The following is a 23,025-nucleotide window of genomic DNA, read 5'->3' as shown; positions in this document are numbered from 1 at the left end:
TTTATTAGGCACTAAAAACAACTTTAAGTACATTTTTGTTTAAAAGGCACTCAAATCAAACTGTATTCTTACCTTAAAAAGTAAAGCGATACGATGTCACGGAGTATCTCGATTTGAGCTCCCCGGCGTTATTAGCGAGAGAAAAGTGTCTGTTCTCCGTCCAAATGGACGACCGTTATCTCCAGCTAATCCAAATGCAAGTTGTTTGACAAATTATTGTAAAAACGTGCGTTTACTTTACTGCCCCTTCCTATTCTTTACCGAGCAGCACTGTGTCAGTTGTCGTATGGTACATTCGTTGTCTTTGAGGATCGCCACAGCTGACACGCCGCTTGGTTTGCGCACGGGGAGTTCAGAGGAACAGTTACTACAACGAACAAGCTCAAACTGAGTGGCAGACTTCTTTTTAGGCATATCTGGGAGTGGGCAACTTATTTTGTGGAAGCGCAATTGCTTCGTCCCGCAGTGAGCCATTGTTTACAGACAAGCAAGACGCGCAATAAATGAATGATATCGTCGAACTTTCACAAAAACAAGTTAAATACTTGAAATAATGGATACTTTTATCCTCATTTTAATTATATTCGTTTTATAATGATTTAGCAAATTCCCATACGTAGGCCTATCCCCTGCCCAAAACATACGTGTTACCACCACAAACATAATTAGTTATAAACAACAAAGAACGGTATAAATTCACAGCTCCAGGTGGTAATACAAGAGGAAATTCAATGACAGTATCACCTCCAAATCCGTATGTAGACCTATGTGATATGAGCCTCCTCTGGTGGTTACCAGTGGGACTGAAAGCACAGTTACACAAAAAATAACCTAACGTACCAGGCGAGGAAAAAAATAAAATAACAGATTTGATTACCACTCATAATTGTATAGCATGTCTTTCATTCTTTACTTGTGTAGGAACCATTTTTGCCTCCTACTTATGTGTTTTTTGTGTTGCGATGTCATTGTATATCACACTTAATTTGTTGCCTGAAGACTCAAACTGATTTCTTCCACTGCTCTATGTTTTGCTACATGCTTCAGTGTGACTGCCATCATCTAAGTCAAAATTTGTATAACACCACTCATGTCAAAATGAGGGGTGTTGTACAAAATAAAGTAATCAGTGATTGGATAATTTCTAACCAATCAGAGTATCAAAGCCAATGATGCATTTTCAAAACTGCTTTAACCATGTGTGTTCTAGCTCTGGCCCAACCCATCAACTTCTAGAACCAATCAGAACGGTTAGAATGTGTTCGCGTTCAAGATATCATCTGGGAGGTACTGTGGGTTTCTTTGCGGAGAAGAAACTGAGGGATTTCGATTAATCTGGACACATTTCGACCCGTCATTGCCCATCCAACTAGCTTGTGATGCTAGTCCCTATGGTGTGGGAGCAGTCATGTCCTATATCATGCCTTCCGGTGAAGAGAAGCCAATTGCTTTCGCATCGAGGACATTGTAGAAAGCAGAAAGTAACAACGCAATAAAACGGGAAGCCCTAGGAATAGTTTTTGGAGTGCATAAATTTCACCAGTATTTGTACAGGAGGAAGTTCACCCTTCTTACTGATTATCCTACAGATCATTGTCCACTGACTAGCATCTTTGGACCGCATACTGCAAGCAAGCAATGCAAAGGTGGGCTTTGTTGTTGTCAGCATACACCTACGACATCAAGTGCCACAAGTCAGAACTGCAATGCTAAGCAGATGGACTTTCCAGGTTACCACTACCTGTGGTCAAGACGGAGTCACGCCAAGTTGACATCTTCAACACAAGTGCGTAGAAACAACAGAAACGACCAGGTGTTATCTGAAGTGATGGACATCATCATCCAAGGTAAAGCCGCAGGAAATGCTCCGGAACTGAAACCTTACGTTTCCAGGAGAACTAAGCTGTCAGTATAATCCGGTTGTCTGCTGTGGGGGAGGAAAGTTATCATTCCGCCTTTGCTGAGGAAACCAGTGAAGGCAGAATCAAATGCGAATCAAATGGTTTGCATGAAGGAAATCACACAAAGCTACTTTTGGTGGTCTGGATTGGATGGATGCATTGAGGAGAAAGCAAAAACATGTTCCCCATGCTAAAAGGTTCACAACGTACCTCAACTTGCAGCTCTTCATCCATGGGATTGGCTGGAGGAGGCATGGCAATGCATGCATGTCAACTTCGCAGGTTCAGTCAAAGTTTGTTTCTCGTGGTCGTGGATGCTCATAGAAAGTGGCCAGTGGTTGCCATCATGAGATCTACTGCTGAGAAGACTATTGAGAAGCTTGTGGAAGTGTTTAGTCGGTTTGGATCGCCACTCCAACTCGTTAACAACAACGGACCACAGAAATGTCCAAAGAAATGGCCTCGTTCCTACATGTGAATGCCGTACAGCACATCAGGTCTGCACCGTATCATCCATCAACCAACGGGCTGGTGGCGAGGTTTGTACAGACCATGAAACATGACTTGAAAGCGTCTCAGGGTCAAGGGGCACGGCACCAACGCTTGAACAGCTTCCTGCTATCCTACAGGAACATGCCACACACAACCACCAAGGCTTTTTCTGTATCACTACTCATGAAGAGAGAGCTACGCACAAGTTTCAATCTACTCAAACCTTTGAACGCAAAGGAGACAGTGTGACAATGTGAATTGAGCGGGCTCCCGAGTGGTGCAGCGGTCTAAGGCACTGCATCTCAGTGCTAGAGGTGTCACTACAGACCCTGGTTCAATCCTGGGCTGGTATCACATTTGGCCATGATTGGTGGTCCCATAGGGCGGTGCACAATTGGCCCAGCATTGTTAGGGTTTGGACGGGGTAGGCCGTCATTGTTAATAAGAATTTGTTCTTAACTGACTTGCCTAGTTAAATAAAAGTTAATTATATATATATTTTTTAAAAGGACAGAGCTTTCAATCCTGGAGAAACTGTCTAGGTACTAGCTCAACAGACCAAAGTGGGATCCTGCTACAGTCATTGCTCAGACTGGTCCTGTGTCCCACACTGTCCAGACTTCAGAGGACTTCATCTGGAAAAGACACACAGATAAGTTACTGTTGAGTACTGTGAGTGGTCCAGAACTGTTACCGGGTGACATCCTGTCCCAGCAGTCGTCACCTAGGGGCCCACAGTCACCTTTTCAGGACTGTTGTTCATAATGGGGGCAATTTAAGAAGGAGTGGAGGAGATTTTGTGTATTGGGGTTGTGCCTCAGAGCATCATGGGAGTTGTGGTATGTTGAGATGATCACGTTTGAGATAAATGGTTGAACTGAATTCTTGTCTCATTATTATTGAATTGTTATAAGGACGTGGTTATGAAACCCACGAGACATAACAAGTATGTTGCCTGACTATAACATTTTATCCTGATACATTAATACATGCGTACTGTGTTAATTATGGCATGTTTAACTGCCTAAAATATCCACTGTAGTTTGCATAGACCACAGGCGAACTGATGAAGAATTGGTAGCTAGCTAGCTACCCATAAAGGCTGATAATTATGAAATTACAAGCTAGCTATTGATTTATGTAGTTATCTGGTTTTGTCTGTATTGGTCAAAGGTAATGCAGTAGCACTGAGTGTGCAGTGCTTCAAATGTAATTTTTGATGAGTTCTCCACACTCTCGTCTTCACAAGACCGTACTAAATAGAACGTCCTTGGAGTGAGGAGCACGAACACCCAGTGACACATGTCATTACATGCAGCATCCAATTTACAGCCATGTTGGGGGGATGGCATTGTCTCACATCAGAAAGAGCGACTGCCGTCTGCGCTGGCTCCTAGCAAGTGCATGTAGCTTTAGAATGACGCCATCTGACATGAGACAATGGGGGAGGGTTCTAGAAATGTAACGTCCAGTAAAATGTAGGCGTGGCTTCCAGCGCCTACATCTTATTGGCTGTTAATAATTTTTTTAAATGTTATTATTTCACCTTTATTAAATCAACGTTTTCCTAAAATGGTGGGCACTGTTCTTTTGAGGTATATTTACTCCCGTTTGTGGGTGTGGCCTGATCAATATGGGTGTGACCATTTGAAATCGCAAAACTCATGCAGAACACCTCCTTACACAATCACCCTCTGGGCCACCATAATCACATCGTTCTCCAACTGTTTTTTTAGTACAGTACCGTTTCCGTTGAATTGAACGATGAACAGCACTCTGTCATATTGAATGCACCTCAGGTATGCCCAGGTATGGAGAGCATGTAGTCAAAGAGAGTAAACGACCCACTCCAAAATGGACCCTAAGCCCTACACCCTAATCTGAGAGGATTTTACAGGTGTAAGCAATATCCCACTGGGCACACACTGGTAGAATCAACATTGTTTCCATGTAATTTCAATGAAATTACGTTGAACCAACATGGAATAGACATTGAATTGATGTATGTGCCCAGTGGGATGGTAATAGCTCCACCTTGCCCTCTAAGAGGATAGGTGGAAGTTTCACCATATTGCTTATAACAAATCAAATCCTCTCAGACCTCCACAAATTACTAGGGTGTAGTGCTTAGGGGTCCATTTTGTGTTGGGCCCTTCTTTGCATCTATGCCATAATGGTTCTTTGACAGCATGGGCAGCGCCATTGAGGGGTTTCTTCCCTTTAAAGTAGCCAATTGCTTCTGCTGCTGCTGATGCTGCTGCTTCTGCAAGTCGGTAAACACATTTAAAGGGTGCATACTGCCACCAATAGTGTGTTGTCTGAACAGGTATAAAGCAAAGGTTGGTGATTTACTGCTTCCTACAGTTATGGAATGTTTTCTCAGGAGAATAATTAATTTTCTGAGCTTTCCTGATGACCTGGATGTGATTATGAGATCCCTCCTTAACCCATAGGAAGTCCCACCAAGTTGACTAACATAGCTTTGGGGCGCTAGAGCTGTCTATCTCTGTCTATGGTATACATACAGGTTTACAATCTCTGTGATACAGTTCTTACAGTGCTCACAGTAACACCTTGGAAAAATAATAATAATAATTGAAATAACTGATTGGATTTATAAAGTGCCTTTCCACCTACAGTCAATGCTCAAAGTTCAATAAAATGAGCCTACGGTGTTTAGATCTGCCTTTATGGAATTATCCTATTGGTATGTTTTTATCTTAGCTGCTAATAAACAGACAAAACAAAAGGCCCAACCAAAGATGGACTTTTGAAAAATGGTTGTTTTGCATGTATGAACACATTTTGCAATCCCACATGTCCCACAAAACGACTTTTTAGATCATCACACATTACATTGAAAAAAATGATACTCTCTGGAATCCAGCGTCATCTTTATCTATTCAGCTTTTTCGCATTTTACAGTGACCTGGACTCATTAAGAACCTCTTAAGGATTAGCCCCTTTTTAAAAAATTTGCCTAAAATGACATACCCAGATCTAACTGCCTGTAGCTCAGGCCCTGAAGCGAGGATATGCATATTCTTGGTAACATTTGAAAACAAACACTTGGAAGTTTATGGAAATGTGAAATGAGTGTAGTATAATATAACACAATAGATCTGCTAAAAGATAATACAAAGAAAAAATCAACTGTTCTTTTGTATTTTTTTGCACCATCATCTTTGAAATGTAGGAGAAAGGCCATAATGTATTATTCCAGCCCAGGTGCAATTTAGATGTTGGCCACTAGATGGCATCAGTGTATGTGCAAAGGTTTAGACTGATCCAATGAACCATTGCATTTCTGTTCAAATTTTTGTATCAAGACTGCCCAAATGTGCATAATTTGTTTATTAATAACTTTTCATGTTCAATATTGTGCACGCTCCTCAAACAATAGCATGGTATTATTTCACTGTAATATCTACTCTAAATTGGACAGTGCAGTTAGATTAGCAAGAATTTAAGCTTTCTGCCAATATCAGATATGTCTATGTCCTGGGAAATGTTCTTGTTACTTACAACCTCATGCTAATCGCATTAGCCTACGTTAGCTCAACCGCCCCGTGGAAGGGACACCGATCCCGAAGACTCAGAATTTCTACCCTTTTTTCCATCCCACTTGACTAGAGGAATGTAAAGTAGGCCTATTTGACAGTGTCACATCTGCTCCCGCTCCCCCTCTCAGGTGCTCGAGGTCACCAGTTCACTCATCATTACGCACGCCTGCCACCATCGTTACGCGCACCTGCGCTTAATTATGGGACTCACCTGGACGCCATCATGTCATTTACCTCCACTATATCTGTCACTTCCTCAGTTTCATTCCTGAGTCAGCATTGATGTTATGTTTCTCCTGTCCAGACGCGGTTCTTGTTTTGTTTCATGTTTATTTATTATTAAATCCATGCCCTGTACTTGCTTCTCGTCTCCCAGCGTCTGTCGTTACAGAACCGTTACATACGGAGTGCCCTGCAGTATGCTTGCTTTATCCCAATACATCTGTCCCTCACTCTGGCTGCTGGTCATTCAATCTGAGCATTCAAATGAGAAAATTTGAGCTAGCTTTGAATCATAAATATTTGTATTGACCAATATTTTTGCCAGGAGGGTCTATAGGATGCCCATATTCCACTAATGGTAAGAACAAGATAGATATCCCTTAGCAAATAATTGAATGGGGTCAGACAAAGGTGGAGGGTCGTATCTATGGTTTTTACAGTAGCCTTCAAGTTGTAATACACAGCAGATACTAGTTACAGTTTTTGATTGGTCCATGGTTGGTAGTAGAGAAAACTTAGATTAATACTATACTGTAAGTGTGATCTGTGTGACTGCTTTACTCTGTCGGCAATCTGTGCATGACTTTTACCTCTACAGAGATATTTAGCAGGAACAAGAAGCCCTATTATTACCAGATCTCACAAACCAACTCAATCCTTTTTTTTTTTTTTACACATCTGATCGAACAGAAGAGTAAGAGGAATTTGGCAGCTTTTTGCAGTATTTGGAATGGTGCTACAAAAAGAGCAGCAATATTTTAGGCTACTATACCAGTAGGCCTATGTATGAGGTTTATACAGAGCCTTCGACAGGTGAGTGTGTACACAGTGCAGTGGGAATGCCATTTACATCACGTGAGGTGGGGTGGGGTCTCACAGTTGTAGGCTACCTTTGCTTACCTGTCATATCGAAACCTCAAGGCTATGAAAAATCACCAATAGGTACCACACTGGTTTGAACTAGATCGACATATTTTATTGACAAAATGGAATCGCCTGTGAAGACAGGTTTCCATAGACTGGAGATAAAGAAAACAACATGGGATGTTCCAGAGCAATATATCGCGCTGAAAGCAGTTGGCTCGGGCGCTTACGGGACGGTATGGTGAGTGAAGGGGCAATTTATTGGTAGCTTTCCTGGAATAACTACTCGCCAAACCAGCATGCATTTTATATACTTTAAAATATACCTCTTTAAAATATACCACATACAGTATACCATACAGTTGTTCTCATTGAAACATGTAGAACATAAACAGAATAAGGGAACAACTTTACCTAAGCCTATAATTGTTTATTCATTTCTTATTAGTTACACATGCAAAATTCTACAATATTGGATATTGTGTAATATCAGCTTGTTGTTCCATTTTTTTTCAATAACGAAAGACTCAGGACATTGCTAACAGAGGCACTATTGCCTCAAAGAAATTAGCAAATTTAAGCAGGTCTCGAGATGAGACTAATTTTGCACTCCCAACCTGGAGCGAGCCCCATATTAACACATCTTGAAACCCAGTTTTACCTCTGCCAGATATCGGTAATATAGAATGAACACACAAGCGTCTGAAATGTTATTTGTAGTACTACTTATAATAATTTGTCAAACTGACATGAAAGCTACTCAAAGATTCTGTACTCTTTGATCTATACTGACTTGAAGTATTACTATTGTCATTGAGAGTTACCATTCTATATCCCCCTTGCCTACATTCTGTGACAGAATTCTTCTATCCAACACTAATGTTATTTGACTTTGAACTTGTTTTATTCATTAGTTCTGCTATTGACCAGCAGACTAAGGAGAAGGTGGCCATAAAAAAGCTCTATCGTCCCTTTCAGTCCCTAATCCACGCTCAACGGGCCTACCGTGAACTAAGACTGTTACGCCATATCCAGCATGACAATGTAAGTCCATATTACCTACTATAATAGTGAACATCTGAGATACACTCCCCTGGACAGAGATTCCAGACACTCAAAAATGAAAAGCCATCACAATGCAGTAATTGTCATTCATTCTACTTCACATCAGGATAATTTGTAGTTTTAAACTATTCAGTATGTTGAATATCAGTCACCCAAAGACATCCAGTTGTATTCCTTTGCCTCCTTCCTATGTTTATTTATGTTTGGTGGAGAGGAATAGCGCCTCTTATAGGCCAGTGTTTTCACTCAACATATTCCCAGAGCACTTGTACTTCGTCAGGCCTACTTGTACTACTGGCGATGAATTCGTGTTACTGCAATGTATATGTTTGTGTGGTCACTTTTTGTGGGAATAAACTCTTCATTTACTTTCCTTCTTCCTGTTGTTTTCCTTAAGGTGATCAGCCTCCTCAATGTCTTCACACCTGATTTCTCCCTGGAGAAATTCCAGACGTTGTAAGTGGGGAGCTGTGAACCACATTCCTCTGCCAGTTGTCACAGCTTGTTGAGACAGGCTGCTGAGAGTGTATCATGAAGTTTGAGTTTGATCGTGCATGTGTGTGTACTTGTTTTCCTACATTATTAGGACCCCAATGTCCTACAATTTCACCCGAATGTCCTGAATTTGTTCAAATGCTATTTAAGTTTTAAGGATTAGGTTTTGGGATTAAGGTCAGGTTCAGGCTTTTTCGGGTTAAGTTTAGGGTTAGGTTAGTGTTAGATTTAGGGTTAGGGGTTAGGGAAAATACGATTTTTAATTGTCAAACATTTTTACACTCCAAAAACAAAGCTGTGTGTGTGTGTGTGTGCAGGTTTGTTCATGTTTGTTTGTGCTTACTTACTTGGGCCCTTCGCTCCTTTGTATGTGCTTGGGTATGTGATATAATCTGTTAGCTGAGTTAAAACATATATTTTATGTCTGTGTTATGATTGCAACCATGTGAGACACAGTGTATGATGTTACCTGCATTTTCTGTTATGTAATCATTTTATACATTTGTAATGATTAGGTGGAGGAGGTAGCTTTAGTACATGACGTATTGTATCATTCCCTTTCCCTACTTTTTTTCTCAGTCACAGTTACATGGTGACACTGTTTGTATCTGACTTCCTATCTCTCTCCTCCATGTTACAGTTACATGGTATCACTGTTTGTATCTGACTTCCCATCTCTCTCCTCCATGTTACAGTTACATGGTAACACTGTTTGTATCTGACTTCCCATCTCTCTCCTCCATGTTACAGTTACATGGTAATGCCCTTTGTGGCTCAGGACCTCGGTCGCATCATGAAGAGCAGGAGACTGACTGATCGCATCATCGTTTACCTCTTCTACCAGCTGCTACGTGGCCTGAAGGTGTTCACCACTACTAAGAAATCATTGTATTATATGGGGTGGCAGGTAGCCTAGCCGTTAGAGAGGGGTGCCAGCAAATGGATGGTTGCCATTTTGAATCCCCGATCTGTGAGGAAAAAGTGATCCATCGGGAAATGAGTTGGCAACCAGAGGTATGCTGGTATCAAATCCTAGATGCCTTTGCCTGCCGTTGTGCCCTTGAGCAATGCACTTAAACCACCCCAAAACAACTGCTCCATTGGCGCCCAGTGTGGCAGACCCCTGCTCTGACCTCTCAACCTGTATATGAGTGTATCTTTCAGAAGGGATGGGATAAAGCGGAAGTCAAATTTTGGTTGGACCTTGATCCTAATCTTAAATCGTAATCTTATACTCACCTGAAAATAATGTTTCTTTACATTTTTCTATCCCTTAGTATATCCATTCTGCAGGGATCATCCATCGGGTTTGTATTAGGTTCTTATGAATATACTTGAAATACATTTCTAAGTACATTTGAGTGGCCAGATCATATAAGATCCTACATGTTTTTTTAAATGTATTCTTCAGGACCTAAAACCTGGCAACCTTGCTGTGAATGAGAACTGTGAATTAAAGGTAATTAAGAATTTGGCAACAAGCTGCATTTATATGTTTAATTATACTGTACCTTTTATTGTAAAACCTTCAAACAGTAAGATAAACATAATGTACTTGATTTAGGAAGATAACACACTGGTGTTTAAAGACTACACTTTTATTGTTTGATTGTTGTGGTTACGTATTAGCCTCTCTTTTTATAAGCTTCAATTGACTTTTCTTTCACATTCCCTCGCTTTCTCTTTCTATCTCAGATCCTGGACTTTGGTCTAGCGAGACATGCAGAGAGTGAGATGACAGGCTATGTGGTGACACGCTGGTACAGGTCACCAGAGGTCATCTTCAACTGGATGCACTATAGCCAATCAGGTGACCTATCACCAACACACAATAAATACCTTTTCATTTATTTTGGCTTCACATTCCATGCACTTCTGGGGTTATCTTACTTTTGTACTATTGGTTCAGCTGTAGCTCATGTGTTAATTATTCTGTGTGTGTCTGTCACCCTGTCAGTGGACTTGTGGTCTGCAGGCTGCATCCTGGCTGAGATGATCACAGGCCAGGTTCTTTTCCCAGGCAATGACAGTATCCTCTCATGTTTCCTCTTAACACCTGTATAACTCACTAAGTTTACATCAACACAAAAACATATATTCTGTACCCCATTTCTTTGTATATTACTGATGTACGTATCATGTAGTTATCTTATGTATTAGTTATCATTCTGCAGTTGCACAAGGGACAACACCAATCATGTAGCAGACAGTTCACTGATCAGTGCTCTAAGTATTTTGCTTGTAGTGGTTTCCACTGTCTGCCTTGTGTGTCCCTACACCCTCCTTGACCATCCTGTTCAGGCATTGACCAGCTGAAGAAGATCCTCAACGTTACAGGAACACCACCATCCTCCCTGGTGCAGAAGATGCAGAGCAAAGATGTAGGCCTACTGTCATCTCAATCTAATGGCAACTGTTCAGCTCGCAACTATTCAATGTAGCTTGGTGTTGAAATCACAAGTATGCTCACTATGGTGGTAACTTGTAAGAAAAAGGAGATAACATTGAAAAAATACAGTTGACAGTTGAACATTGTTGGTATTGTCTTGCAGGCTCGCTCATATGTACAGAGTCTCCCTATCCAAAAGAAGAAAAACTTCAAGGAGGTCTTTCCCTCCTTGCATGTAAACGGTGAGTTGGTTTATTATCACTGTGGTAATGTTACGTCCTGCATGGTTGTGTCGTGTCTTTGGCATTATTAAACTGAAGACTTATTTATCAAATAACTCTCTGTAATTATTATTACGCGATTAAACTGATTAATCATGTAACTGTAATTAACTAGGAAGTCGGGGCACCAAGGAAAATATTCAGATTACAAAACATTTTTCCTAATATATCTCTTCAGATATTTTTTATATCTGATCAATTAGTCTTCGAATTAATGAATTATTATTTTCCTCATGTTAGTCTCATTCCAAACGTCGTAAATTGTTGGTTATCTGCACAAATCCAGTCTTCACTAGGAGTCATCCATACATCAATTGTCTTAAATCATTTATTTACTAACTAAGTAATTCACAGAAATGCATAAACAAACAGTAGATAGTTAATAGGAAATGATAACGGAGTTTCCCTAGTGGGATAAACCGGTATCCCGGCTTGGTGGACAAAAAGGGAAGTGGGGGTCAACTGTGATGAGACACTACAAAGTTGATAATTATAACAATTGAAATGATAATCCTTTGCACATGAACGCTCAGTCATTCGGGAATAATTGCAATCAATATATATATTTACACTCAGTGTGTCGTCGGGATCTCTGTTGAAAAGTTTGTTTCTGTTGGAGAGTTTGTCTGTGTCATGTCATCTCTCTGTCTGTGTCATGGTTAGAATGGATAGTTCAGAGTGACATTCATTCATGTTGTTATAGAATAGATGTTTCGGCGGTTGTCGGTCTTCGCGTTCAATGATACCGAATTCCTAGCTGCAGACTAGTAATTAATATCAAAGACTTGTTCTTATTCTGTCGATATCGATAGTCTAAGAGTTTAACCACGTGGTGTGGTTAAAAGATTCAGCCATCTACTCAAACCTTAGGCTTATGGTCTCCTCTCAAACCTTGGCCCTCTCATTATCGAGGTAAGCTGGTCTGGTGATAGAAAACCCGGGTGGGGGTTTTATTCGGAAGAGCATAAAAAGGCTGTCTCATGACGCCAGGTCCTAACTGTGCTCATGGGCGGTCCTCTGATTTAGTTAAACTCCAAAGGGAATTGGAGTTTCCTTCATTAAACAATCCAAAATCACATTACACAATTTCACAAACAGTATGATCCTCACTCATTCATCTTATACAACAATTTGATGTAAGCCTAATATCTGAGGCTATTGTATAAACAGCTTTATGGTAATGTGGCCGTATTGTCTCTCATGAGTTTCACAATATTGTACCAAACGGACCAGTTCGTAGCTGGATTCTTCACCGATCTTTTATACGTTCTCCAGAACCTCAATACTGTTCGGACCTCCAGTTCTGTGAGGTGAAAGAAATTCCTTTGTTCTCTCTATGAAAACTCACTCTGTTTCTATACTGTGGCCATGAGGAGATAATCTCCTCCAGGAATTTACGACCTGAGGTCGCAGCAGCCTGATTGTAGGAGACAGAGAGAGGGGGATGGTGCTCGCTGTACCCAAAGAGGGCAACGTCATGACAGTGGTTATGAATATCTCAGTTTTTCTACTTTGTATCGAGAACAGTTGAGGGCTGGCTTGACTCTGTATTCCCTGCACTACTTCCTAATGCCTTCCTTTCTCTATGTAATATTTCTCTATCCTCTCTCTCTCTCTCTCTCTCTCTCTCTCTCTCTGTCCTGTGTCTTCCTCTGTCCAGCGGTGAATCTGCTGGAGAACATGTTGCTGCTGGACCCAGAGACCAGGATGACGGCTAAAGAGGGCCTCTCACACCCCTACCTCGCTGAGTTCCATGACCCAGAATCTGAACCCGACTCCCCGACGTACGACGACTCCTTTGAAAGCCTGGAGCTTGACGTGGGAGAGTGGAGTAGTGAGTATATCTTCTCTATGACTGATTACCTGGTTGCACATGTTGATGGCATTTATCCTGAATTTCTCACGGTTCTTGGAGACTTACAGTTAAAGTTCTGCAAAGTTACCCTTACAGGATATGAAATTCTAAAATATTATATGGTGTGATTCCGGTGATACAATTCTAAAATGTTTTGTTTTTTCCTGTTAGGTCTGATCCACATGGAGATTATGGCTTTCGACCCCTGTAACCCCAGTGCAACTGCATTGTAGTGGACAGACGCCACAGAGCACTGGCTCCCCCCAGTTTTTGAACCATGGAGTTTAGCATATGAACTGCATGACAAACTAGAATAACATGTTATTACATGTTATAAAAAGTTTGCGTATCACTTTTCACAACATGGTATATGACTTTATGAAACTTCATACTGTATGTCAGAATTTTTATGGATCCCTCATACTTAAAGGGAAAGTCATACACTCTTTAAAAAACGTGCTATCTAGAACCTAAAAGGGTTCTTCGGCTGTCCCCATAGGAGAACCCTTTGAAGAAACCTTTTTGGTATAACCCTTTTGATAGAGGCCTCTAGTGGTGAAAAGGCTGTATTCGCATGGTCAGCGCCATTGAGTGCTTCCACCATTTTAATGTAGTCAACTGGGTGGGACTTTCAACATCATTGGCTGATCCCTCTTGGTGACCCTGTTGGAGTCATGTCCAACTGGGTCATCAGGAGGGATCAGCCAATCGTGGAGAAGAAAATTGACTACATTCTGTCACAGACGCTATAATGGCTCAGATACAAAAATGAATCCTCTATCGGTCTCCTATGGTAGAACCCTATTGGGTTCCATGTAGTGCAGGCTTGTGCTCTCGGACGCCTGGAGTTGGAAGACAGAGAACAATGCAAAAGGACTAGTCAGCCCTTCCCCCACTGAGGGGCCAACATGTTTCTATCTGTTACAGTATTCAGAGGACTGACTACTGAATGTGATATAATAATACTATAGTATCCATGTCCAGTATCTATCTGAAACTTGTTCACTGAGGACAACTGATGCTATATATATATATATTATATATATATATATATATATATATATATATATATATGTATGTATGATCTCTGTGGTTACTTGTATCTGTATAGGGTGAACTCTAAATTACGCTCAGCGGTGCTGTCGCCCTCTCAGGAATTCTGTCTCATTTACAGTGGTCCAATCCACTACACAAGCATTTAGATGCTGTGACATCCTGTGTAGATTGGGCCTTTGTGGTCATGTTACACTGTAAACTTGGTATCGTTTGATTGGTCAATGATGGTTGGTCTTGGGTTGAAAGGTTACACCTTCAGATGTTATAAATGGAATTACATGGCTTTGTTCTCTCTCTTATCCTGTTTCCAGCCATGGAGGAAGGTTATATGATAAATTCTAATTTCCTAGGCTTCTACGCCTCTGGCCTAGTAAGCATCTCTTTGTTCATGCTTTGTCTCGCAAGTTAACTTTGGGATCTATATGCCTAGAAATATGCTTTGTTGATGTCAGTATTGCCTTGTAACTTAAGCTTTATGCCTTGTATGTGAACCTGTTTATTTTACAAAGTTATTAAATAATACTTGCTTTGATATTCGCTTCTCATGACCATTCATTGATCTTAGTCTGCTAAATGGATAATACTTGACTGCACATGGTTCAACTGTAGTCTCTTGCATATTGCTAATCATCTTAACGGAGTCGGATAAACATGTGAGGTATTTATAATATGTAACCGACCAGCTCAAATCGGTCTTATGTAGCAGAATTTGAAATTGTGTTTTTTACATTGCATAAAAGTAGAGACTCAGAGCTACAAAATGGTATATCATACACTACAGTTGAGGAACAATGGAAAGTTATTCTGCTTAGAAAGTTGATAAACTTGTAAACTCACTTTTGAGAAACTGGCCTTTGAATGTTTTGGTACTCCTACTGGAGAGCCCTTCGTTGTCTGCACCCATTAAGCATCGTTCACACCCTCTTAAGCTTTACCTCCACCCATCTCTTTAAGGGTTGATCCGAGTGTTCTGTGCTAACAACAGCAGTCAAGCACCCAAGCTAATTTGCTAGCTACATCACTGGGGCCAAGCTTCCTGCCATCCAGGATCCAGGATGGTACCGGATCCTTTTCTATGTCCAAAAGGCTTCTTAACAGCTTCTACCCCCAAGCCATAAGACTCCTGAACAGCTAATCAAATGGCTAGCCAGACTTATTGCACCCCCCCCCCCCCCTATTTTACGCTGCTGCTACTCTCTGGTTATTATCTATGCATAGTCACTTTAATAACTCTACCTACATGTACATATTACCTCAATTACTCGACTAACCTGTGCCCGCGCACATTGACTCTGTACTGGTACCCCCTCTATTTAGCCACTGTTATTTTACTGCTGCTCTTTAATTATCTGTTACTTAACACGTATTTGTAAGCTAGCATTTCACTATAAGGTCTACACCTGTTGTATTCGACGCATGTGACAAATACAATTTGATTTGATTTGTAGTGTTCTATAGTAAACTCTAGTATTCTATAGTAAACTGTATTATTTTTTCATGTGGGTAAAATGAAAGATTATGTTAAGATACCAGAAAACAGAATCTGAAAGAATAAATACACATACTGTAAAGTAGACGGCACCTGTTGAGTATAATATTATTACTGTATGCTGCCCTCTATTCTCACTAGAGGGCAGCATAAGCCGAGGGATGGGTTTTTGGGAATGGGTTAGATAGGTCAAGTTGTCACTTCAGTTGTGGTACGGGAGACATATGCATATCTTACATTAGTTAAAGTCGTCTGCCTGTAGCCTACCTGTCGAAATTGAAGCAGATATAAGTATTTCAATTACATATTGGTATCGTTAGACTGCTTACAGGGTAAGGGAAACAAATGTAATTTTGTAAATTGGGTGAACTATCCCTTTAATAACTTGGCGTTTAGCTATAGTTTATAGTGATGATAGATCCCTTTACGTTGTGTCAGCGGCCTTGACGATAGGTTGTATATTATCTGGGTATGCACCGTGTGACAGCATTTATCCATGGGCATTAAATAAAAACAAGGTGTTGAGTCATAAGGATTACGTTTTTACGTTTACTTGCCAAAGTGGATTAAACTGTCAAGAAGGCATTTTACAGTGTTTGAGTTCATTTAAATTAAGTTAACTCTTTAAGAACATTAATACTGTTGTTGCTTTAAGTAATCCTATAAGCCCTGTCAGTTATGTCATTGTGTCTCCTTCTTCTGATGGATACTCAACTGTCAATTTGAACACTGTTGTTGCTTTAAGTAATCCTATCAGCCCTGTCAGTAATGTCATTGTGTCTCATTCTTCTGAATGCTACTCAACTGACCCCAAATCTAGAGCCATTTTCTACCCAATTGTTATCAGTGTCTGATCGTCTATGTAAATAGAACATATTTAAAAACAATGTTTTATTTACTAGCAAGTCAGTTAAGAACAAATTCTTATTTACAAGGACGACCTACCGGGAAACAGTGGGTTAACTGCCTTGTTCAGGGGTAGAACGACAGATTTTACCTTGTCAGCTCGGGGATTCAATCCAGCCTTTTTGTTACTGGCCCAAAACTCTAACCACTAGGCTACCTGCCGCCCCTATATACAGTCAGAAGTAACATTTTCAACACAAGTATTTTATAAAACTCAGATTTATTCAGGATGTTTTGTTGATGACACATGATCAATTACATTCAATAAATCTGGGTGTACCAGTCATCCTTTTTTGATCAGAATGAAAAGAAAAACAGAACCAAACACTGTTTGCAAACCTCAGTGGAGAACCCATTGTCCCTAGGAAAGGGAGAATTAAGAGTTAATGCTAGATTGTTTACCCCAGAGAAAGGGGGTGCCACTTTAGTATAGCTGCTTAAGTTGATCTGGCATTCACCACAATGCACAGCAATATGGGGGCAGTGGAACACAGGGGGTAGAGGCATGTTGTACTGTCAGTTGTCTCAACATTTAGTGAACAACATGGCACCTGCCTGCCGGCTCATTTGGACTGCCACTATGTTGTGTGCGATGAGAAACTGGTGTTGCCTTATGAAGATGCACTGTCACAGCACACCGCCAACCAATGTTGTGTCACCATGACAGGCACCATCCAGCAAGTTAAAGACAGCCAGGCTGACTGAAGAGGGAGCAGACTTAGTTCTCTGCTTCTGGTTCTTACTATCACTGCCTCTATGTTTAAGGGCTATGTTCTGAATCTGTGAGGGAAAGGATGCTCAAGAGGTAGCAGGAATAAAACACTGGAAACATTGGGATAAAAAAGATCTGTCAGCATTCAAAGTGCATCCTCTGATATCATCCACTATTTCCTACCAGCCAGTAGCTATGGGGAATATGCAGCTAAGGAGGGGTCAGATATAACAGCCCATCCTGGGTTATAGTGTAGATCAGTGGACGCTCTGTGCCTGCATGTGACAGGAGGAGTTTGTAGCTTGTTTTGGTTGTGGAGGGAGAGGAGAGGGGGAGGTGGGGACAAACATACAGACTCCTGTGTTTAGTAGCGTCTGGATGTGGAGGTCATGGAGGAGCGGGACATGGACATGCCGCCACCACCGCCGCCGCTCATGCCAAAGCCACCGCCGCCACCGCCGCCGCTCATGCCAAAGCCACCGCCGCCACCACCGCTTTTCATGGACATGCCACTGCCGCCGCCATATCCGAAGCCACCGCCACCTCCGCCGCCTCCGCCCATGCCGAATCCACCACCTCCGCCTGGGAGAGAAAGATGGAAGGGGCAAAGTCAATACTTGGACTGATGATGGTGATAATCAGACCTACAAGTATTATTATTTTTTTCTTGTCCAACTGAATTTAAATGCATATGTATGAAGTTCTTACCGCCACCACCACCGCTGCTGCCGGAGGTTATGTGGATGGTTGCAGTTCCACCTCCAGAGGTAATTCTTTGTAAAGATTCATAGATTAGTTGACACAATCTCTAAGCATGTACTATAGTGAAAGAGCTGACTGCATCTAGAAGACTTTCCATTTCTTGTGCATTTACATTTCCTAGCCATGCATTTGTCTCGTGTTGTTTCACCATGTCTATATTTGATCCTGTGCTCACCTGTCCTCCTCTCCTTCCAGCAGTTTCCTGTAGGTGGCGATCTCAATGTCCAGGGCCAGCTTGACGTTCATCAGCTCCTGGTATTCGCGCACTTGCCGGGCCATGTCCTGTTTGGCTCTCTGTAGGGCATCCTCCAGGTCTCTGATGCGGAGCTTGGCGTCCTTCACTGCCAACTCCCCGCGCTCCTCAGCCTCGGCTATCTGGTTCTCCAGGTTGGCACGCTACCAGGTAAAGAAAAGACAAGATCAGAAGTAAGATTGATGTTTTCACTTAATTGAATGTTAGTGTTGTGCCAGACCTGATGCTATTTTGAATTTACCGTCATTTGCCAGCATACTGAACATACCTGTCCCTTGACGTTTTCGATCTCGTTTTGGAGACGGCTGATCATGCGATTCAGCTCGGCAATCTCTGACTTGGTGTTGCGCAGATCATCCCCATGTTGTCCTGCAGAGGACTGCATCTCCTCAAACTGGAGGATGAGAGGGTTGGCACAGTCATTAGTCAGTCTCAAGCCTATGTATTATATTTTACTGCACCTCTCATTTATAGGAAATCCATAGAAATATACTTAAGTCTCCTCATACCTTCTGCTTGTACCATGACTCGGCCTCGGCTCTGCTGCGGTTGGCGATGTCCTCATACTGGGCGCGCACTTCAGCCACAATGGAGTCCATGTCCAGGTTACGGCTGTTGTCCATCTCCACCACCACTGAGGTGTCCTTAATCTGGCCCTGCAGCTCACTCAGCTCCTGGAGAGAGATGAGAGAGAAGGACATCAGGAAAGCCATAATGTCGATGATTTTTTGTTTATATCACAGCGCTTCGAAGACTAAGCTTTTTGTGGTTTGACATGGCCCTCACCGCTTCATAGATGGCCCTGAGGAAGTTGATCTCATCCTGAAGGGCGTCGAGCTTGGCCTCCAACTCAACCTTGTTCATGTAGGCACCATCAACATCCTTCTTGAGGAGGACAAACTCGTTCTCCACTGCGGCACGCTTGTTGATTTCATCTTCATATCTGGAAAAACAGATTACCAATGGTTACATGGGCCAGCATGTAGGACAGTTAGAACATCCATACAATGTCTCGTGTAAAACTTACTTGTTCTTGAAGTCCTCCACCAGACCCTGCATGTTCATCAGCTCTCCTTCCATCTTGACCTTCTCTCCTCCCAGGCCGTCGAGCTGTCTGCGCAGGTTGGCAATGTAGGCCTCAAACATGGCATCAATGTTGGAGCGGGTGGTGGTCTGGTCCTGCAGGAGGCTCCACTTAGTCTCCAGCATCTTGTTCTGCTGTTCCAGGAAGCGTACCTGTGTGTAGAGAGAGAAATAGAATAGTTACAACCAGGTACTGCTAGAAACAGGTTGGCACACATCTTCCATTACGTTGAGAATTTAAATTGGGTTTTGTCATATTATATCATATCCAGTTGTATCATGTGATGTTGCCTTGGCAACATCTCCCTGGCAAGGTTTACTTGTGTATTTATGTAGTGGTTCAATATTAGACTTGCGTTCACTGAGGTAATGAAGACGGCCTGCTTGAAGTTTTTATTGGGACTTTCTCAGACAGAGCTGGCATTCTTCCACACCTCTGTAAAAAAGGAGTGACTTGCACACACAGCCCTCCATAGCCTATTGTACTGAGCTGTGTCATTCCCTAAGGGCTGGGGCAGACATGAAGAGATCTATCCACTTTATATATCGCTCCCAGAAGACTCCTTCCATGTCAGGTACATGGGTGAGGCTGCACATCCCTGAGGCGGGAGGGAGATGTCTAAGCCTGCCACGCCTTAGCCCCCCTAATTCTAAGTAATAGCAAGTCCCAGAAGATATGGCTGGGTTTCCCTGCCTTAGCCTGAGGTGGAATCGCCTCTTAGTGAATGAACTTACCTGCTGCCATGCACTGTAATTATAAGGCATTCTGCAGAATTTGAGAATGACCTGCCTGAAGGCATTTAATGATTTGTGACTGTAACAGCATCGAAATTACGGGTTCATTGTTGTATTTTACCTCGCACAAGGTAATTGAATTGAATCTATCCGTTCACCCAAAATAAAAGCAGGTGTGGTTAGAGTCTATGAAAAGCTGACTGTGCAGTTTCACTAACAGGGTGTGTTTCTAACTCTCCCTTGAGAAAATGTCTGATTTTCACTATTGTCTATAGTGCTGTAGTCTGAAAGATGAAATTTTTTAGGGAGAACCTTTAATTTAACACAACTCCTTGCTGTTTCAGGCATATGGATAAAGTATATTATTAGCCATATTAGTGTCAACTTTGTGCAGGTGTGTGTCTGTGTCTCTGCAAGTTGTGAGGGAGAGATGGGAGAGAGGATAAACTCTCAGGTGCACCATCAGAGACATAGCATTCTATTGAACGCCAGTGAGTCCCTTCCTGCTGCCATGGGAATGGGGCTATAACCTGATCCCTTCCCTCATGGTCATAAGATCCGCTTGGGCTATGGTTTCCAAACTCACCCCCCACTCCCATACTCACAGAGCCAGGGCAATTACGGTCAAAGAAAACTACTCAACTGTCAGTTCCGATGCAACAGGCTGCACATTAGGACTTTGACCACTTGTGATAAGGTGATATGCCCCTGTTTATACATTCAGGTAGAGGATGCAGTCACTATATCATTCTGTGTATTTGTTTTCAGAGCCAGTTCTAACTGGATCCTATACGGTCCGGTTTTCCGGGGGCTGCATTATCAGTGGCTATGAAATATTTCATGAGCCCTACAGTAGCACACAAGAGACACAGCCTTGCAACTATTCAAGTATGCTATTTGCAGCCAGTACCATAAAACAACATCCCAGCCATAAACTGCTATTGCAAAGTATCCTTTTGCAGATACTTTGCAGTATCCCTTTGCAGTATCTCCTTTGCAGCATATCTGCACCCTGTTTATGCTGGCATATGAGGAGCAATGCAATATATTTTAATTTACTTGGACAGGCCCATAGTCATGGCATACTTGATATGTTTAACATCCTCTTAGATTGAAGGGCTTTATGAGAATAAAGGTGTACTGACCTTGTCGATGAAGGAGGCAAAGCGGTTGTTGAGGACCTTGATCTGATCTTTTTCATTGGTGCGGACGGTCTGGATGTTGGGGTCGATCACCAGGTTGAGGGGGGCAAGCAGGCTTGAGTTGACTGTGACAGCTGTGATGGGGGCGAAGCCACCTCCGCCGCCGCCACCACCCATGCCGAAGCCTGCACCTCCACCAAAGCCTCCACCGCCGCCACCCATGCCAAAGCCTCCGCCGCCACCACCCATGCCAAAGCCTCCACCGCCGCCGCCGCCCATGCCTCCACCGCTGCTCATATAGCTGAAGCTGGAGCCTCCTCCACTTCCACCACCGCCTCCGGAGCGTCTAACAGATGAGCTGCTCATACGGCTGGAGCCCATAGGGGCTGCTGAAGAGGAGAAGCTTGAGAAGCTCTTCCTCACAGTGCCGCCGCCACCGGAGCTGAATCCTCCGCCAGAGCTGAAGCCTCCGCTCATGCTGCCACTGCTCCTGTAACTCATGGTTGCAGCTTTTCTGATCCTCTGAGTGGAGTAAAAGAAAAGGAGAGAGAGAGAGACAGAGAGGATTGGTGAAGCAGGTGCGCTTACTAAGAGGAAAGTCAAGCCCCTCTGAGTGACTCCTCTCTGGTGGCAGCTGGCTTATATCTACCTGTCTGGTACAGGGCTCCTCCCCAGCATCGGCCTGCCTCCTAGATGTTGCACCTGGAGGCTGAAGGGTTGGAGCGATCGAGCTCGTCAGACAGGTATCCGTGCCAGACCCCGTAAACTGATCAGGCTCCGGCACACCCAGGTGCAAACACAGAGGAATGGCAGAAGGACCCCAGGGGAGAGGCGGGGAAAGCAAGACTGACAAACCCATTCAGTTAGTGCCGGGGAGAGAGCGGACGAGGTTGCTCAGAGTCATTACTTTCTCATGTGTACTGAAGACTAAATGTTCATCACATAGTTTAATCTGGATTTTTAGCATAGGAGGTTGGCAGCACAGACTAATATCTGCATGGCACAGGAGGTTGGTAGCACCTTAATTGGGCAGAACAGGCTTGTGGTAATGGTTGGAGCGGAATTGGTGGAATGGTAACAAATACACTACTGTTCAAAAGTTTGGGGTCACTTAGAATTGTCTTTGTTTTTGAAAGAAAAGCAATTTTTTTGTCCACTAAAATAACATGAAATTGATCAGAAATACAGTGTAGACATTGTTAATGTTGTAAATGACTATTGTAGCTGGAAACGGATGATTTTGTTATGGAATATCTACATAGGCGTACAGAGGCCCATTACCAGCAACCATCACTCCTGTGTTCCAATGGCACATTGTGTTAGCTAATCCAAGTTTATAATTTTAAAAGGCTAATTGATCATTATAAAACCCTTTTGAAATTATGTTAGCATAGCTGAAAACTGCTGTTATGATTAAAGAAGCAATAAAACTGGCCTTCTTTAGACTTGTTGAGTATCTGGAGCATCAACATTTGTGGGTTCGATTACAGGCTCAAAATGGCCAGAAACAAAGACCTTTCTTCTGAAACTCGCCAGTCTATTCTTGTTCTGAGAAATGAAGGCTATTCCATGTGAGAAATTGCCAAGAAACTGAAGATCTCGTACAACGCTGTGTACTACTCCCTTCACAGAACAGGGCAAACTGGCTCTAACCAGAATAGAAAGAGGAGTGGGAGGCCCCGGTGGACAACTGAGCAAGAGGATAAGTACATTAGAGTGTCTAGTTTGAGAAACAGATGCCTCACAAGTTCTCAACTGGC

The 23,025-nt window shown here is 42.4% G+C and overlaps 3 protein-coding genes across 3 annotated transcripts in view; 1 reads left to right on the top strand and 2 right to left on the bottom strand.

Annotated features, from left to right (window-relative positions):
• Window positions 1–6,178, bottom strand: part of LOC120060925 (plexin-B1-like) — a 61,585-nt gene extending 55,407 nt beyond the window's left edge. Inside the window, exon 1 of the mRNA XM_039010361.1 lies at window positions 6,168–6,178. Coding sequence (XP_038866289.1) covers window positions 6,168–6,178 — 11 coding nt within the window. The remainder of the gene's footprint in view (window positions 1–6,167) is intronic.
• A 986-nt stretch (window positions 6,179–7,164) lies between these two features.
• LOC120060612 (mitogen-activated protein kinase 12-like) lies at window positions 7,165–13,360 on the top strand. Its single transcript, XM_039009989.1, has 12 exons — window positions 7,165–7,283; window positions 7,957–8,086; window positions 8,505–8,563; window positions 9,353–9,464; window positions 9,880–9,909; window positions 10,014–10,061; window positions 10,298–10,412; window positions 10,560–10,631; window positions 10,904–10,983; window positions 11,155–11,233; window positions 12,933–13,106; window positions 13,299–13,360. Exons 1-12 carry the CDS (start codon window positions 7,165–7,167, stop codon window positions 13,358–13,360), a joined length of 1,080 nt encoding a protein of 359 aa, XP_038865917.1.
• Window positions 13,361–16,779: 3,419 nt separating this feature from the next.
• krt5 (keratin 5) lies at window positions 16,780–21,863 on the bottom strand. The gene is made up of 8 exons (XM_039009988.1): window positions 21,269–21,863; window positions 19,333–19,541; window positions 19,092–19,248; window positions 18,815–18,979; window positions 18,574–18,699; window positions 18,228–18,448; window positions 17,999–18,063; window positions 16,780–17,872 (listed from the first exon to the last, which is right to left on the bottom strand). Exons 1-8 carry the CDS (start codon window positions 21,764–21,766, stop codon window positions 17,655–17,657), a joined length of 1,659 nt encoding a protein of 552 aa, XP_038865916.1. The 5' UTR covers window positions 21,767–21,863; the 3' UTR covers window positions 16,780–17,654.
• Window positions 21,864–23,025: the final 1,162 nt, after the last annotated feature.

Source organism: Salvelinus namaycush, chromosome 16 (assembly GCF_016432855.1).
Source record: "Salvelinus namaycush isolate Seneca chromosome 16, SaNama_1.0, whole genome shotgun sequence".
NCBI classification, from domain to species: Eukaryota; Metazoa; Chordata; class Actinopteri; order Salmoniformes; family Salmonidae; genus Salvelinus; species Salvelinus namaycush.
The sequence above is the reverse complement of the archived record's forward strand: the minus strand, read 5'-3'. Positions and strand labels throughout refer to the sequence as shown.

Excerpts from the sequence above, each read along its gene's own strand:
- LOC120060612 (XM_039009989.1), top strand. The coding sequence starts at position 7,165 with ATGGAATCGCCTGTGAAGACAGGTTTCCATAGACTGGAGATAAAGAAA. Across the intron at positions 10,413-10,559 it reads GATGCACTATAGCCAATCAG|TGGACTTGTGGTCTGCAGGC; the intron begins GTGACCTATCAC and ends TCACCCTGTCAG. Across the intron at positions 10,632-10,903 it reads TCTTTTCCCAGGCAATGACA|GCATTGACCAGCTGAAGAAG; the intron begins GTATCCTCTCAT and ends CATCCTGTTCAG.
- krt5 (XM_039009988.1), bottom strand. The coding sequence starts at position 21,766 with ATGAGTTACAGGAGCAGTGGCAGCATGAGCGGAGGCTTCAGCTCTGGC. Across the intron at positions 18,980-19,091 it reads TCAGGGCCATCTATGAAGCG|GAGCTGAGTGAGCTGCAGGG; the intron begins GTGAGGGCCATG and ends ATCTCTCTCCAG. Across the intron at positions 18,449-18,573 it reads TCGAAAACGTCAAGGGACAG|CGTGCCAACCTGGAGAACCA; the intron begins GTATGTTCAGTA and ends TTTACCTGGTAG.